The sequence below is a fragment of the Equus quagga genome, chromosome 11, assembly GCF_021613505.1.
Source record: "Equus quagga isolate Etosha38 chromosome 11, UCLA_HA_Equagga_1.0, whole genome shotgun sequence".
In the NCBI taxonomy this organism is placed as follows: Eukaryota; Metazoa; Chordata; class Mammalia; order Perissodactyla; family Equidae; genus Equus; species Equus quagga.
This window is the reverse complement of record NC_060277.1, coordinates 99,832,445-99,848,325: the sequence shown is the minus strand read 5'-3', so window position 1 is coordinate 99,848,325 and position 15,881 is coordinate 99,832,445. Positions and strand designations below refer to the sequence as shown.

Here is a 15,881-nt window from a genome sequence, read left to right as displayed (position 1 = left end):
TATGCTTTAAAACTTATTTTACATTTTATTTTAGATTGGTTTTAGATATAGTAGCAAAGACCTGTATATCCCTCACCCATTTTCCCCTAATGTTAACATCTTTCGTTACTACAGTGCATTTGTCACATCTAAGAAGCCGACGTTGGAGCAGTACTACTAACTAAACTGCAGACATTTCAGATTTTCATAGTTTTCCCTAATGCCCTTTTTCTGTTCCAGGATTCCACTCAGGACACCATATTACATTTAGTCATCATGTCTTTTTAGCCTCTTCTCTATAACAGTTTCTTAGACTTTCCTTGTTTTCGATGACCTTGACGGTTTTGAAGAGTATCGTTTAGGTATTTTGTAGAATTTCCTCAATTTGGGTTTTTCTGATGCTTTTCTCATGGTAGGCCTGAGACTATGGATTTTGGGGAGGAAAACCACAGAAGTGAAGTCTCATCAGTATATCAAGGCTACGTATTATCAATGTGCCTTATCACTGATGATATTAACCTTGATCACCTGGCCAAGGTGGTGTTGGTCAGGTTTCTCCTGAAATCATGTGGTATTTGTCTCTCTCTCTCTGACTTATTTTGCTAAGCATAATTCCCTCAGGGTCCATTCACTTCTGGGTATTTATCTGAAGAAAATGAAAACACTAATTCAAAAAGACATATGCACCCCTGTGTGCATCACAGCATTATTTACAATAGCCAAGATATGGAAACAACCTAAGAGTCCATCAATGAATGAATGAATAAAGATGATGTCATGCATACACACACACACACACACACACACAGACAGCCATAAAAAAGAAGGAAGTCTTGCCATTTGTAACAACATGGATGGACCTTGAGGGAATCATTCTCTGTCTTTATCACTGCAGGGCCAGGTACCAGACAAATAAGGGATAGGCCTACACCCCAGAGCTCACGGAAATTATTTGAACTAGCCAATCCTAAACCTGCATATCCTGCCTTGCTTGCTCCTTCCTGCAGAAACCACAGTAAAGGCTCTTGCCCACTTCACTCCACCCTTTGCCTCCTGACCAACTCTGGAGCTCCCCTGTGTTGGCCTCCATGGTGGGCTGTGCCTCTTATTTCTAGTATTCTAGTATCTGTGAGTATAAAAAACTTCTTCCTCTATGGCAATCATTTTTGTGTCTGTATGTCTTACAAGACCTGATTAAAACAAATCCTGGTATCCTTAAAACAGGCACCAATGTATATTAATGCACTTTAGAAACCTTTAAGTTTTATAAACCCATAAACTGTTATTATTAAGGCATTTAGCTCAGTTTTACAGTGCAATTGTGAAAATGCAGTTCTGATCTTGACAATCTTTTGTGTTTTCCAAACCAGCTTTTCCAGCAATAAAGGTCATTCTTTAATTTCTTCTGTCTCCTGCGTCTGTTTTTTAATTAGTTCCAAACTTGGAGCATTGGCCTTCCCAGAATCCAAACACAGCCATGCTTGACTTTTTTTTAGTTTTTTAGTGTGTCATGCTGTTCCTTTCCTCTGGGCCTTCACAGATTCCTCTCTTTCTGCCCAGAACACTCTCCTCTATGCTCTTTGCCTGATTTACTCCTACTCATTATTCAGCCTTCTCTGGGACTCCCCTCCTATCCTTGCAAGACCAAGTTAGGAGACTTTCTTTTATGCTTCTATAACACTCTATACTTTCCATATCATAATTTGTGTCACACTGTAATTTAAATGTTTCGATCAAATTCATGGTTTAACTGTTGACTTTCCTGTAAGACTTCCTATCAGGGCAGTGACCATGTCTGACTTGCTAGTTGTTATGTTTCCCATGCCTAGTACACTGTTGGCTTTAAATAAATATTTGTTGTTTGGATTAATGCACTGTAGCCAGTGTAGCTCATTTCATCATTATATTTTTTTCTATGAGAAATCCTGAGACTTTGGTTATGCTTATACTACTCCATTACTTGATTTCTATTTGAACTTTCACTTGTTCTTTTCCACACTCACATGATCTTTTTTGAATAAAAATATTTAGCCAGGACTGTCTAAATTCTAGAAAGATATTTATTTCAAAGTAATCCCCCTTCCTTCCTACAAATTAGACATTGAATTAAAAAAATTTTTTTTGCACCCAAATAACAGAGTATTGTAGACAATCCTTGAAATCCCAGATCTCTCTTAGAGAAGAAAATGATCAGATATATTAAGGGGCTTTTGTGAAATGCTTTCATTTTGGGGATGATTCTCATTACCTTGCATTTGTGAAGCATTCAACTTCCTTTCTTTGTGCTGTAATTGGCATGGGGGAGATCCTGGTAAATCTTTATCCCTGACAAGAGACGTGGAAAAATTTAACACACATGTGAAACCAGAAGATATTGGTTTCGCTGTTCAGTCTTTGCTGACTGCAATGACTGTAAGCATGACAGTTTACCCAGAGTCTCACAACCTAGGGGACTTCTTACTGTCACTTGTCAGTAGCTACAAGATGGACAGTGAGAAAATGCTAGCCACTGAGGTCCGCCTCCACCCTGTCTTTGCCCATCACACTTACCCCCTTAAAAAAATCTGATTTCCCTCATTTTACAAAAAAGAAAACTGAGGCTCAGAGGACAAGTCACACAGATAATAAGTAGAAGTCCTAGGATCCAAACTCAGGTTTATCTGACACCAAAGCTCTCGAACACAAGCCTTCCACTATTCCTATTGTTAGAAATATTAAGTTGTTTCAAATTTTTAACTAGTATAAGTAATTTTATGGGGAATATCCTTATAGCAAAACCTTGGTATCCATGATTATTTTACAGCTTTAATTGCCAAATTGTATTTTTACCAGCATATGAGAGAGACAGAGGTAGCTCTATCTATATCTACATTGGTAAACTATATCTATGTCAACTATATCTATCTAAAGAGAGAGAACATTTATGGAAAGTTTGGAACCCTGAGTGACTTTTCATTTTCTCAGGAAAATAAAATCTGAAAAAATATTAGTATTTTGGGGATATTTTGTATAGACCTGCAGTAATTTATTAGTTTAGGAACATAAAAATATATTATGCAAAACCAGGTTTGCTCATAATATTATAATTTAAAAGTAAACTTATAATAATCATAATTTTATAAATTAATTTTATTTAAGATACACTTAGCTTTGATACTAGTAGAACTAAAAGTCTTAAGAAATGTGGAATCTCTTAGTTTTTATGTTTTCACAAAAGCAGTTAAAAAACTAAAATTAGAAGAGATACAAAACATGATAAAGTAAAAAAATTGTGGTTTATAAATTTAGTATCCTCTACAGTATCTAGTAGATTCAACTCATTTTCAAAGAGGGACCTTGAAGAAAAGGAGGCGATAAGGTCTCAAAATGCACCATTCTCAACTTTTTCAACATAGAATTTTATCTAGTTAGTCTTATTTTCTCAACTTTTACTAACACTGATTTCTTTTTTTTTTTTAGATTGGCACCTGAGCTGACATCTGTTGCCAATCTTTTCTTCTTCTTCTTCTTCTCCCCAAAGCCCCCCGTACATAGTTGTAGATTCTAGTTGTGGGTCCCTCTGACTCTGCTGTGTGTGATGCCACCTCAGCATGGCTTGATGAGTGGTGCTAGGTCCGTGCCCAGGATCCAAACCAGCGAAACCCTGGGCCACCAAAATGGAGTGTGTGAACTTAATCACTCGGCCACAGGGCTGGCCCCTGATTTCTTCTTCTGATGTTTCCTTTTTATCATCTACTTGAACTTCTGAAAACTCAAGTTTGCCTTTACTCAGATAGGGTATTTTATATTTGTTGTATTTCTAAATATAAACAAATTTCTTTTGCATGATATAAAAAATGCAGTAGATGAAGAAATATGAAGTTTTCAAGAAGCAAGAGAAAGTAGAAGGTCAGGCAGTGTAATGTCTTTATTAGCTATATTAAAAAAAGGATACTCTTGGAAGAATTTCAAACTTTACCTTAATTCAAATATGGGAAAAAAATCTTTTGATTTTACAACGTTTCAAAGGTTCAAAGAATGTTTGATTTGTAATGAATCCAGTCTAGCCTCTCATTTCATGTAGGAATTCCCTCTACCTGTGGTATTATCTAGTCTTTGCTTGACTACCTTCCATGATGAGGAAGTCACTACTGCAAAAAACAGCTTGCAATGCAGAGTAAGGGAAGAATGAGATCAAGGAATTTGGCTGATATAAGATACGTCCCTCTAAAAACCCAGTAATATATTCCCTTAGCAGTGGCATCATCAAGGACGCTAGGAGAAATACTCTCAAAGTGGCAAAGAAAATGGATAATTGTGAGAGAAGAGAGAGGATTTTCTACTTATGGTCTGATAAAATACAGATTAGGCTTTCACTTTCAGTTATTAGTAGCTATTGTTTACTGGAAGTTGTAGTTATTAGACTGAGAAAAAGCTATTGTTAATGTCACAGGCAAACCTCCCTTCTCAACTTTAGCCCTAGCTTAGTCATGGCTAATTTACCAGATTTCATTTTACTGGCCATATTTGAGCTATAGACTCTTTCTTTATACTCTGACTTGCTTAGGGCTTAGGTTTTCTTTATGATCCCATAAATGGATTCTCCTTTAAACTGGCACTCATAATATCTTAATGTATAACTGACAACTTCTTAAGCCCTCTAGGGTATTCTGTCCCCTCACACAAAAATAGCCTCTCATTTGGGAGAACAGGAAGGAGGACTCTTTGTTTCTAATCAAAAGGATATATATTTTTTTATTTTCATAAAAAATCTTCAATTCTTATGTTTTGCTTTATAACTAAATTTGTCATAGAATAGATACTAGAAGAGAATTCTAACTTGTTTCATCATAGCCTTTATGAGTATTTAATATATTCATCTTAATAACTCTTTATCTTAATATATTTAGCACCTTAATACATTCATTACTTACCTTTTGCCATAGTAGCTGGGTACTTTTGTTAGAGGATTCAGCTTAAGTTTTGATTTAATGTCAGAAACTGCCATGTGGCCAGTAACTCTATCTGGAATTCAGAAGATACAATTAAGGATCAAATCACAGATTAATTTCTCTATATTCTTTTGCAGCTTTCCCAGCTCAAGACCTAGAGTTTGAAGTTCAAGGCCTCAAGGAATGGTAATATGTGCAAATTCAAGTTAGAGGTATGTGCAAAGTTGGAAGGCCATGTGGAAGAGACCCTTCACTGTCCCAAAATCTCTAAGCAAAATTTCTTGCCATTGCTCCTCCTTCAAATAGTGTCATTCTGATCCTATATAAAAATAAATAGTACCATGTGACACAGATAAAGCATCCTAGAAATATTTAGAAAAATTTACTTAAAGATAAAATTTATTTTTGAAATCAGTAAAACATTTCATGTCATAATTGACAGAGAATAAAATGCTATAGTATTTCTAAAGTATTTACCTAATTGTTTATATCTTGAATACCTGCTTGGTAGTGAGTAGATTTTCCCAGGGTTTCCTTCTGGGAGGTCCACCCCTGCCATGTCAGTTCTTATGAACCTACTGGTCATTCTTAAAAGTAGAAATGGAGGTGGATGCAATGCTCTTTTGCTACCCTAGACCTTCCTGAAGGGACTCTCAACGCCTATAGCCTCCCTAGTCCTTTCCACTTCTGTATAGTTTGAGAATCAGGGCCTGTGGACCAGAAGCTGGGTTGGTATGGATTCCTCCTTTTATTGTTGGTTTTATCTCTCCAATTATCTTTTCAAAATGTAGAGTGTATCAGGTGGTTCACTGCCAAGGATACTAGGTTGCTGACTTAGAAATAATAGACAATCAAATACCATTAAACCGTGAAGAAAAAGTCTCTGAATATTTGATTAGAGTTTCGATCAATTTTCCCAGGTCTTCGCCTCAGAGCCTGGAAAGCAGCTGTTTCTAAACAACTCAATTACATGTGCTCAAAATCTGGAAACCTACCACAGAGCTGGGAACTCCGGAGAGGCTCAACGATTTAGGCACTTGAAAGGTGCTCTGAAATCATCCTCATGGCTCAAAATAATCATCACTTTAAAAAACTACCTTCAATCTCTCATAGAGACAATAGATTTTAAAAAAAGGACTCAGTGTAGGTTCCTACAAAATGCGGATATTTACCTACTTTTAAGCCGTGCTACTCACCACTTCTGGGCTTCAATCAGATCAAGAATCCAATAAAGGGTTTGTTCCATCATACAACTGTGACCTCATTCACTTCTCAGGCTCAGGCCCAGGATGAGAATGACCCACAAGCTCCTTCCAGCTTTAGAGCAACTGCGCTTTCAATGTGGTTTATTCAGCACCCTTGGGGTAGGTGTAGGTGTGAATTACAGAATCAGAACATTTTGACACTGTTAGGATTTCAGGGAAGGGGAAGTGGTTTTTGAAAAAAATTCTGTATTAACATATTTTCATTTTAAACATTAGTGAGGTGAAATTTGTTCAAGTAGAAGATTTTACCCAACTGCCTTAATTGAATGATGATTAAGAACCATGTCATTAATTATTTAAGCCTAGGAAGAGGGACAAAAAAAATCAAACTCTCATAGGTTTGTGGTCTACAGTATTATTGGAAAGAGTGATTTAAAAAGAGCAATTAAAGAATAGATTATGATTATTTTAATCAGAAACTTTAATATTCAAGATCTGACATGTCTCTTGGCGCTGTAAATCCTCTAGCCCAGGAGTTAGGAGTGACTTTAGTTTTCATCATGGCTAAGCACAGCTACCTCTGGCACCCGAGGCTTAGCTTGAGCCCCCTAAATTTGTTTTAGGCTTCACTTAGTGGCTGCAATTCTAGGAGTTTCCTATCCCTGCTCTCAGGATTTGTTTATTATGAGCATAATTTGACTTTTTCCTATTCTTTCCAAACTTGGTACACTGTTTCCCATTCTGGCCAGCGATAAAAAAGGGAAAGAAAGGGAAGGGTTAATTTACAAATTAATTATTTAAAAGGGCCTACTATGTTAGGGGCTACCAATATTTAAAATGGGGATAATGGCAACTCCTATTGGATGGGGTTGTTGAGAAGTAGAATTTTAGAATTATTATTTTAAATTGTGGTAATATACACGTAACATAAAATTTACTATTAAGCATTTTTTAGTGTATGGTTCAGTATTGTTAAGTATGTTCACATTGTTGTACAACCAATCTCCAGAACTTTTTCATCTTGCAAAAATGAAACTCTATACTAATTAAACAGTAACTTCCTATTTACTCCTCTCCTTAATCCCTGGCAACCACAATTCTACTTTCTGTCTATGAATCTGACTAGTCTAGAAACCTCATATAAGTGGAATAAGTGTTTGTCTTTTTGTGACTGGCTTATTTCTTTTAGTGTAGTATCTTCAAGGTTCATCCGTGTCGTAGCATGTGTCAGATTTTCCTTCCTTTTTAAGGCTGAATAATATTCTATTATATTTACCATATTTCATTTATCCATTTATCTGTCAGACACTTGGGTTGCTTCCACCTTTTGGCAATTAAGAATAATGCTGCTATGACACATTAGTGTACAAGTATCTCTTTGAGACCCTGCTTTCAATCTTTTGGATCTATACCCAGAAGTGTAGTTGCTGAATCACATGGCAGTTCTATTTTTAATTTTTTGAAGAAATATTGTTTTCCATAGTTGCTACCATTTTACATTCCCAACAGTACACAAGCATTCTATATTTATATATATATATATTTCTATATATATGTATATATATATTTTGTTTTTGAGGAAGATCAGCCCTGAGCTAACATCTGCTGCCAATCCTCCTCTTTTTGCTGAGGAAGACTGGCCCTGAGCTAACATCTGTGCCCATCTTCTACTTTATATGTGGGATGCCTGCCACAGCATGACTTGATGAGCCGTGCCATGTCCACACCCAGGATCCAAACCGGTGGACCCCGGGCCGCCAAAGTGGAAGGTGCGAACTTAACTGCAGTGCCACTGGGCTGGCCCCAACACAAGCGTTCTAATTTCTCCACATCCTCACCAATACTTGTTTTCTGTTTTTGATAGTAGCCACCCTGATGAGTGTGAGGCGATACCTCATTGGGGTTTCAATTTACATTTCCCTAGTGATTAGTGATGTTGAGTATCTTTCCATATATTTGTTGGCTATTTGGAGATCTTCTGTGAAATAATGTCTGTTCATGTCTTTTGCCCACTTTTAATCACTTTTGTTGTTGTTGTTGAGTTGTAGGAGTTCTTTATATATTCTGGATATTAACCCCTTTTCTGATATGTGATTTGCAAATATTTTCTTCTATTCCATAGGTTGCCTTTTCATTCTGTTCATTATATCCTTTGATGCACAGAAGTTTGAATTTTTATGAAGTCCAATTTATCTATTTTTACTTATGTTGCCTGGGCTTTCGGTGTCATATCCAAGAAATCACTGCCAAATCCACTGTCATGAAACTTTTCTCCTATGTTTTCTTCTAAGAGTTTAATAGTTTTAGGTCTTATGTGTAGGGAGAAGTAGAATTTTAATATGTAGCAAGTAGCAGTGAGGGAAGAGCAGCCTAGAGTAAAGAAGAGGAAAAGCATGTAGAGTAATCATGGAGGTCAGGAGACAAGGACTAGCTCAGCCACATTAGAGGAGAGGATTGCGTGAAGCGAGATCTGGGAGCAAAAATGATTAGGTATGTTCGGTTGGGGTTCGTTATTAGAACAGAGATTGAAAATTCAATCCCCACCTGTTTCATTTGGCTTAGACAGCATTTAAAAAAGTCTGAATTTCATAAATGAAAACATGGATAAATTAAGAGTTATCAGTTTATGACTTCTCATGAAAAACCTAAAGCTCAGAAAACACAGAGCCCACATTCCTGCTTAGCAATAATTGGCTGGAGCAGAACAACTGTCACCCCTTTAACTGGAACCTAAGGTTTCCTGATTGTCACAGTTCCCATCATTTTTTCTAGTCTCTTATATGCAGCATATTACTCATTTAACCTAGTTTTTGTAGATACATGTACATCTTGATTGTTAAGCTAAGAGAGTCTACACTTAATTAGCATTGGAGAATCCTAAAGATATTTGAGTAGGGATGTTGCATGAATATAGCTGTCCTCTGTGGGAATTAATTCAACCATATCAATCTAAGAATTGCCTAGGCTTATATTCTTTTCTGACTTTATGAAGAATAAAAAGGAAGTGAATATTAGATGGGGCAGAATATCTGGTATTAGGCTTCTTCCTATATGGTACTGATTGCCAAAGGAGGAAGAGGAATTTTATGGGAAAAGGTTGTGTCTCAATGTGATTTATAATTTGTGAACTCTGAAAACCTAATATTTTAGGGTAATGCCTAATTCATCCTCTACAGTTAAATATATATGAACCTTAAGCAGAAGAGAGTCTCATCAGTTCCTTCAGTTACCAGATCGATGAGAACAGGATTTTTCAGAAAAACAAACAAACAAAAAACCCCAACAATGTAGCTACCTCTGGTAGAGATACTGCTGGTGTAGGCCAATCAATTTCTTTACAGGCAAATTCCCTTCACTACTCTCCCTGGCTCTTTTGTTTTCACTGAGTGTAAGCACCTTGAGGTCAGAGGCTGAATGTTCTATTTCCCTGACATTAGCTCTGTCCATAGGAAGTGTTCAAAGAATGACTGGAGAGAGGCAAGATGTTCCTTCCTTTTTGGTCAGAGATGTGCTTCACCATTTCTCCCTCCTCTTAGGCTTTTCTCAGCCTCCATCACCTAGAAGTCATCAGGGTGTGGCTGCATGAAGGAAGTGACTATTATTATTTCCTACCTCAACTCTGGTAACCTGGGTAGGCAAAATCCTCTGGGATGGCCTAATCCTGGTAAACCCCAATGCTTCTCTTGCTCCCTCCTGATTAGTCTAGATTAATAATGGAATTATTTGCAGAAATTAAAAGGCTTACTCCCCTTTACACAATACCATTTTAGTTATTACTCATGCAAACCAACTACTTATACTTTTAAAATTTAGTGTACACCAACATGGATAGTTCTTTTGGAACACTAACAGTGAAAATGCATAGCAGTAAACTCTTATCCCCACACCATCCAAGCAAGTCATGGAGTGCAAGGATGTGAGGAGTATTACAAGAATCAACATGTATAGGCAATAAGAGGAAAATATAAAGAAATATGTAACAAACACCTGCTTATCCTCACTGATTTATTCTTGAGAATCAATACAAAATGTCAGAAAATTTTCCTAGGATCAACTTTATAGCAAGTTATAATATTAAATTGTTAACCCAGGTTCTGCAAACCAGGAAAAACTCTGATTTTTAATATCTCCTCTCTCCATAATATTTGAATCTATATGGATTTCAATTAGTTTCTTCACTAATTCAACAAATATAACAGAATTTATCCAGTCACTTATTCATTCATCTATTCATCCCAGGAAATGGCAATTCCACCCTTCCAGGCCTCTGTTCAGGCCAAAACTCTTGGAATATGCTCCAACCCTCTTCTTTTGTATCCCACATCTAATCCAATTCATTCATTCCATAGTATTTTTTTAGTGCCTATTATGTTCTAGGCCCTGGGATACATCAGAGAATATATCTATCAGGAAATAGTGTTGATTCCATTATCAAAATATAAACGTAATCCAACCACTCCCGCCACCTCCTGCTCTAGATTACTGCACAGACCCCCTAACTAGTCTCCCTGCTTCTGCTCCTGCCAAGTCTGTTCTACACACAGAACTAGGATAATCCTTTAAAAACTTAAGTCAGATCATGTCATGTCTCTGCTCAAATCCTCCAGTAGTTTCCTATGCCACGCAGGGTAAAAATCTAACCTTTACAATAGCCTTCAAGGTTTATATGATCTGCTACTCCCCACACCTGCTCCATCCCCTTCCACTAACAAGGGATATCTCATTGCAAAACCCTGGAATTGTGCACTGCATAGCCTATGTGTCTGAATGTGATAGTCCTGTCCCATACCTCTGTGACCTTACCGCCTCCTACATTGCCCTTGCTCATTCTCTTCCAGCCACAGTGCCCTCTTTGCTCTTTCTCAAATACTGCAAGCATGTTCTTGCATGAGGGCATTTGCACTTAATCTTCCCTCTGCATGGAGTGCTCTTGCCTCAGATTTCTGCGTGGCTTGCTCCCTTACCTCCTTAGCTTTTTGCTTAAATGCCTTAAATGCTTTCTTCATTACCTTCCCCCACTTCCAGCATTCCCTATACCCCTTTCCTTGCTTTACTTTCTCTGTAATATCTGTCATACTATTATTTATTTATTATGTGTATCTCTTCACTAAAGAGTAAGCTCCACGAGGGTAGGGATTTTTGTCCCAAGCATGTAGAATAATGCTTGGCACATGGTAGACATGAACTGATTGTTAAATGAATGTATGCATGCATCCATTCATCCCCTCAGCAGATACCTAGTAACTGCTAGGTACAAAGAATAAAAGACTTACAAGACAGCATGCCTACCCTAAAGTAGCTGATAGGGAAGTGGGACAGGTTCATCCAAATTCAAGTTTCCATAATCTGTGAGTAAATCGTGGTGAAAGAAGTCATCAAAATTAATAGGGTGGTATACATAAGGAACTAAAATACCCTGGGAGTAGGCATGTATTGTAATTTAGCTACACCAATAGTCATCTATCCAGAACCAAATGAGAGGAAGGGCTGGTTTCACTTAATGTACTTGTGGGTATATCCTAGGTAGTTTAGAATTGGTGGACTGGTGTGATAGTTATCTATAGGGCTGATGGTCCCAGGACATAAGATGGGTTCCACAGCTTGGTACACTGGATAGACAGAAGGTGCTTTGGGGCTGGGACTTATGTTTGGGGCCAGCCTGTTGTTTATTTTTTTTTACTTACAGAGCCTGACAAATAAACAGGCACAGATTCTGAGTACTTGTGTTTTTTCAGCAGATATGTTTTTGGGTCAGTCCTGGAATTTTTAAAAAATTAAAAAATAATTCACATACCATAAAATTCACCCTTTAAAAAGTGTACAATTCAGTGGTTTTGAGTATATTCACAAAGTTGTACAACCAATACCACTATCTAATTCCAGCACAGTTTCATCACTCCAAAAGAAACCCTGTACCCACTAGCAGCCACTCCCCATTCTCCCCTCCCACAGTGGTTGCCTTGTAGCACCCACTAATCTATCTTCTGTCTCTGGATTTGCCTATTCTGGACATTTAATATAAGTAGAATTATATAATAAGTGGCTTCTTTCACTTAGCATAAAGTTTTCAAGGTTCATCCATGCTGTAGCATGGATCAGTACTTCATTCCTTTTCATGGCTGAATAATATTCCACTGTATGTATATACCAGATTTTGTTTATCCATTCATCAACTGATGATGGACGATGGCTGATGACTGATGATGGCCTTTTTATTTATTTATTTATTTTTGCTGAGGAAGATTAGCCCTGAGCTAACATCTGTACCAGTCTTTCTCCAGTTTATATGTGGGTTGCCATATATAAGTGCATGGCAGGTGTAGGTCTACACTTGGCATTCACACTCGTGAACCTGGGCCGCCAAAGCGGAATGTGCTGAACTTAACCACTATGCCTCAGGGAGCCCCTGTCTTCACTTTTTGACTATTATGATCATGCTGCTATGAGCATTCCTGTCCAAGTTCTTGTGTGGACATGTTTTCATTTCTCTTGAGTATATCCCTCGGAGTGGAATTGCTGGCTCATGTTTCACATTTTGGGGACTGCCAAACTGTTTTCCACAGCAGCTGCACCATTTTACATTCCCAACAGCAGTGTATGAGGACTCCAATTTCTCCACATCCGCATCATCACTTGTTACTGTCTTTTTCATTATAGTCATCCTAGTGGGTGTGAAGTGGTGTCTCATGGTTTTGATTTGCCTTTCTCTAATGACTAATAATGCTGAACATCTTTTTATGTGCTTATTAGTCATTTTTATATCTTCTTTTAAGAAATGTCTATTTAGGTCCTTTGCTCATTTTTAAATTTGGGTTATTTGTCTTTTTATTGTTGAGTTATAAGCGTTCTTCATATGTTTCGGATACTAGACCTTTATCAGATATATCATTTACAAATACTTTCTCCTATTTTGTGGGTTGTCTTTCACTTTCTTGATAATGTCTTTTCAACTGCAAAGGTTAGTCCTAGAATTTTAAAGCTGAAAGAGAACTAATAAATCATTAGTCTAATTCACCCTTTTCATTTTATTGATAAAGATACTAAAGCCCAGTGAGCTGAATTAATATCTTTAGTGACAGAGATAGGAACACCTGCTTTGTGTAATTGCACTGTAAATTGCACCAAATAGGTTATAATGTAATTATAGATAAATAATTCATCACAACTGAATCCATTAGAAAAACAATATAAAATACCTGATAATCACATGTGATGCAGTGTGGTGTAGACTACAAAGGCTAAAGGAACTCAGGAAAACAATTGGAGAGAGGTGTTCAGTCACCTATCAACAAGTAGATAGAGGATAGTAATTGACAAAACCCTTAGGGAAAATAACTATGAGATTAAAAATGTCAGTCAGGGGGCTGGCCCCATGGCTTAGTGGTTAAGTTCATGCACTCCACTTGAGTGGCCCGGGGTTTGCTGGTTCAGGTCCTGGTTGCAGACCTATGCGCTGCTCATTAAGCCATGCTGTGGTGGCATCCCATATAGGAGAGCTAGAATGACTTGTAACTAGGATATACAACTAGGTGCTGGGGCTTTGGGTAGGAAAAAAAAAGAGGAAGACTGGCAACAGTTCTTAGCTCAGGGCCAATCTTCCTCACACACACACAAAAATCAAAATATTAAACCCCCTCATTACAATGCTTTCCTATCAGATTTAACACTCACCTTTATTATCATTTGCAGTTTTCATCAACTTATGTAGAGGCCCCATTCTTTTTGCTTAAAGACAAGATTAAGATATATAAAAATTATTACATATATGTCAGTTTCTAAAGTTATGAAAAATAGAGTAGGGAAATATAGTTTTATCTTAATTTTTCCTCAGATGAGGAAAACTGAGGAAAATGTCAATTATATGTGATATACATCTTAATTCATATTGCTTCTTTTGGTGCCTTAATGTATCAAACTCCAAAAAAAATTTAAAAAGCATTATAGAGTCAGCATGGAAGACAAGACTATTTATTTACCATCTTTTAGGATGTAAAAATGTGAAGTGACTTTGAAAACCTGTTGACTCAAGAGAAGGATGATCTGCTACTCTTTTAATTTTCATTAGTGCTTTGGGTATAAACTGTTGACTAATTATATACCTATTAATGGTATAGATATTTCTTTCTGGTGAATCCTGTGAAATGTGTGGTACAATATTAACTATAAAATCTCCCCTCATGCCACCCCACAGCCAGAACAACAACCAAACGAATACCTTGATAGTACTGATTCAACTCTTTTTCTTTTTTTCTCTCAAAATGAGGGGTAGTTTGGTCTTTTAAACATGAGGAGATTAATTCTCAGGAGAAAAGTGCTGGATATAATGGCTCAGTTCCCTAAGTGTGGTTTGGTTTGGCCAGATAAAGCCAATAATGTACTATTTTAATATCAAAAAAGATCAGTGGCAGATTATGGAAACATGGAAAATTTCTGGTGGTACCTTTAGGCTGTGAAGGCTATCCAGGGTAATGAATCATGCAGAAAGCAATGCACACAAAGTAGATGTATTTTTTTTATGGGAGGGGAGAGATTATTACTAGCACATAATGCATAACTTGTAGAATTAAGAAAAACCTATCACCTTTTATTTGTCCTCTCTCTCTGTCATTCTTTTCCTCTTCCCTATTGCTTGGCTCTTCCCCCTGCCTAGACATTAGTTGGCTGGAGGCATCCTAGGCCATTCTTGGATACTACATGTGACCCCACTCTGGTCTGGAATGTGACTTGGAAAATTTCTTTTCCTAACAAGTGGCAGACTTTATTTTTACATGGTAGGTTTTTATAAATGTATATTAGAGTTTCTCTGTATCATTAATAAGTGTGGTTTTAGAAATTCTGACATAGAACCCCACAACCCAAGTACCATTGAAGGCCAGAGCGGAATTTTGAATGTTCATCATCAAATGACATAAATATTAGCAGGTCTTGAAGTTGCTAATATAGAAGTGTTATTTTCATGTTATTGTGCGTAGGTAACTGAAATCCACCTTTATTCCTTAGGAAAATAGAAATGGTGAAATGCAAATTGGGGAAAAAAGATAATTAAGTGTGAAAAATGTCATTGTCTAAAGAATGACTATGTTTAGTCATCTGAAATTTGAGTGTGAAAACTTAAATCATAGTAGTACATCTTTGGATGCATGAAAAAATGTCCATACAGAATTCAGAAATAAAATTTGTTCCCTTAACACCTATATCTATAAAGAAAACTTAAGTGGAAATTGAGTATTATTTGGTGAATTTATGGAATAGACACAACTGTTTGAAAATTTTTAAAATTATGAAACATACTTTTAAATGTTTAAATTTTCTTTAATGCACTGTGAACTTCACAGAATAAAATATACTTTGGTGGCAGCAAGTGGAGTAGGGCTTGGATAGTGAGGAAAACAAGTGGGTGAACAGGGTAGGCAGGTGAAATGCATGTTTGATAGAAGCTGGAAGGAAAAGAAAAAACAAAAAAGCAACACCACCAGGCAAACAAGGGGGAGCAGCAGTGAAAGAAAAATAATCTATTAATAGAAGTTTGGAGAAGATAAAAATAGAGAAAAAGAAGAAATGGAAAAGGAGAAAGAGGAATGATGGGAAAATAAGCAGAGAGGACTGTGGAACTGCGCTTCCTCAGCACTGTAAATGATTTCTGACAATCCATTCTGATTTGAGTCACTCACTTATGTGCTCTGGGGTCACTAGTTTTACATCACTGTTTCTTCTGAGTGGCCCAGACTTGGGGGGTTATCTCAAGAATGACCTCAGTATGGCTGCT

The 15,881-nt window shown here is 36.9% G+C and overlaps 1 protein-coding gene across 1 annotated transcript in view; it reads right to left on the bottom strand.

The window, feature by feature from the left end:
- The window catches only part of EFCAB3 (EF-hand calcium binding domain 3), a 35,056-nt gene extending 21,239 nt beyond the window's left edge, over window positions 1-13,817 (bottom strand). The window contains exons 1-3 of the mRNA XM_046674545.1: window positions 13,787-13,817; window positions 4,893-4,983; window positions 2,228-2,304 (exon numbers count right to left, since the gene is read on the bottom strand). Of these exons, the coding sequence (XP_046530501.1) occupies window positions 2,228-2,304; window positions 4,893-4,983; window positions 13,787-13,811 (193 nt within the window). The 5' untranslated portion in view covers window positions 13,812-13,817. The remainder of the gene's footprint in view (window positions 1-2,227; window positions 2,305-4,892; window positions 4,984-13,786) is intronic.
- Window positions 13,818-15,881: the final 2,064 nt, after the last annotated feature.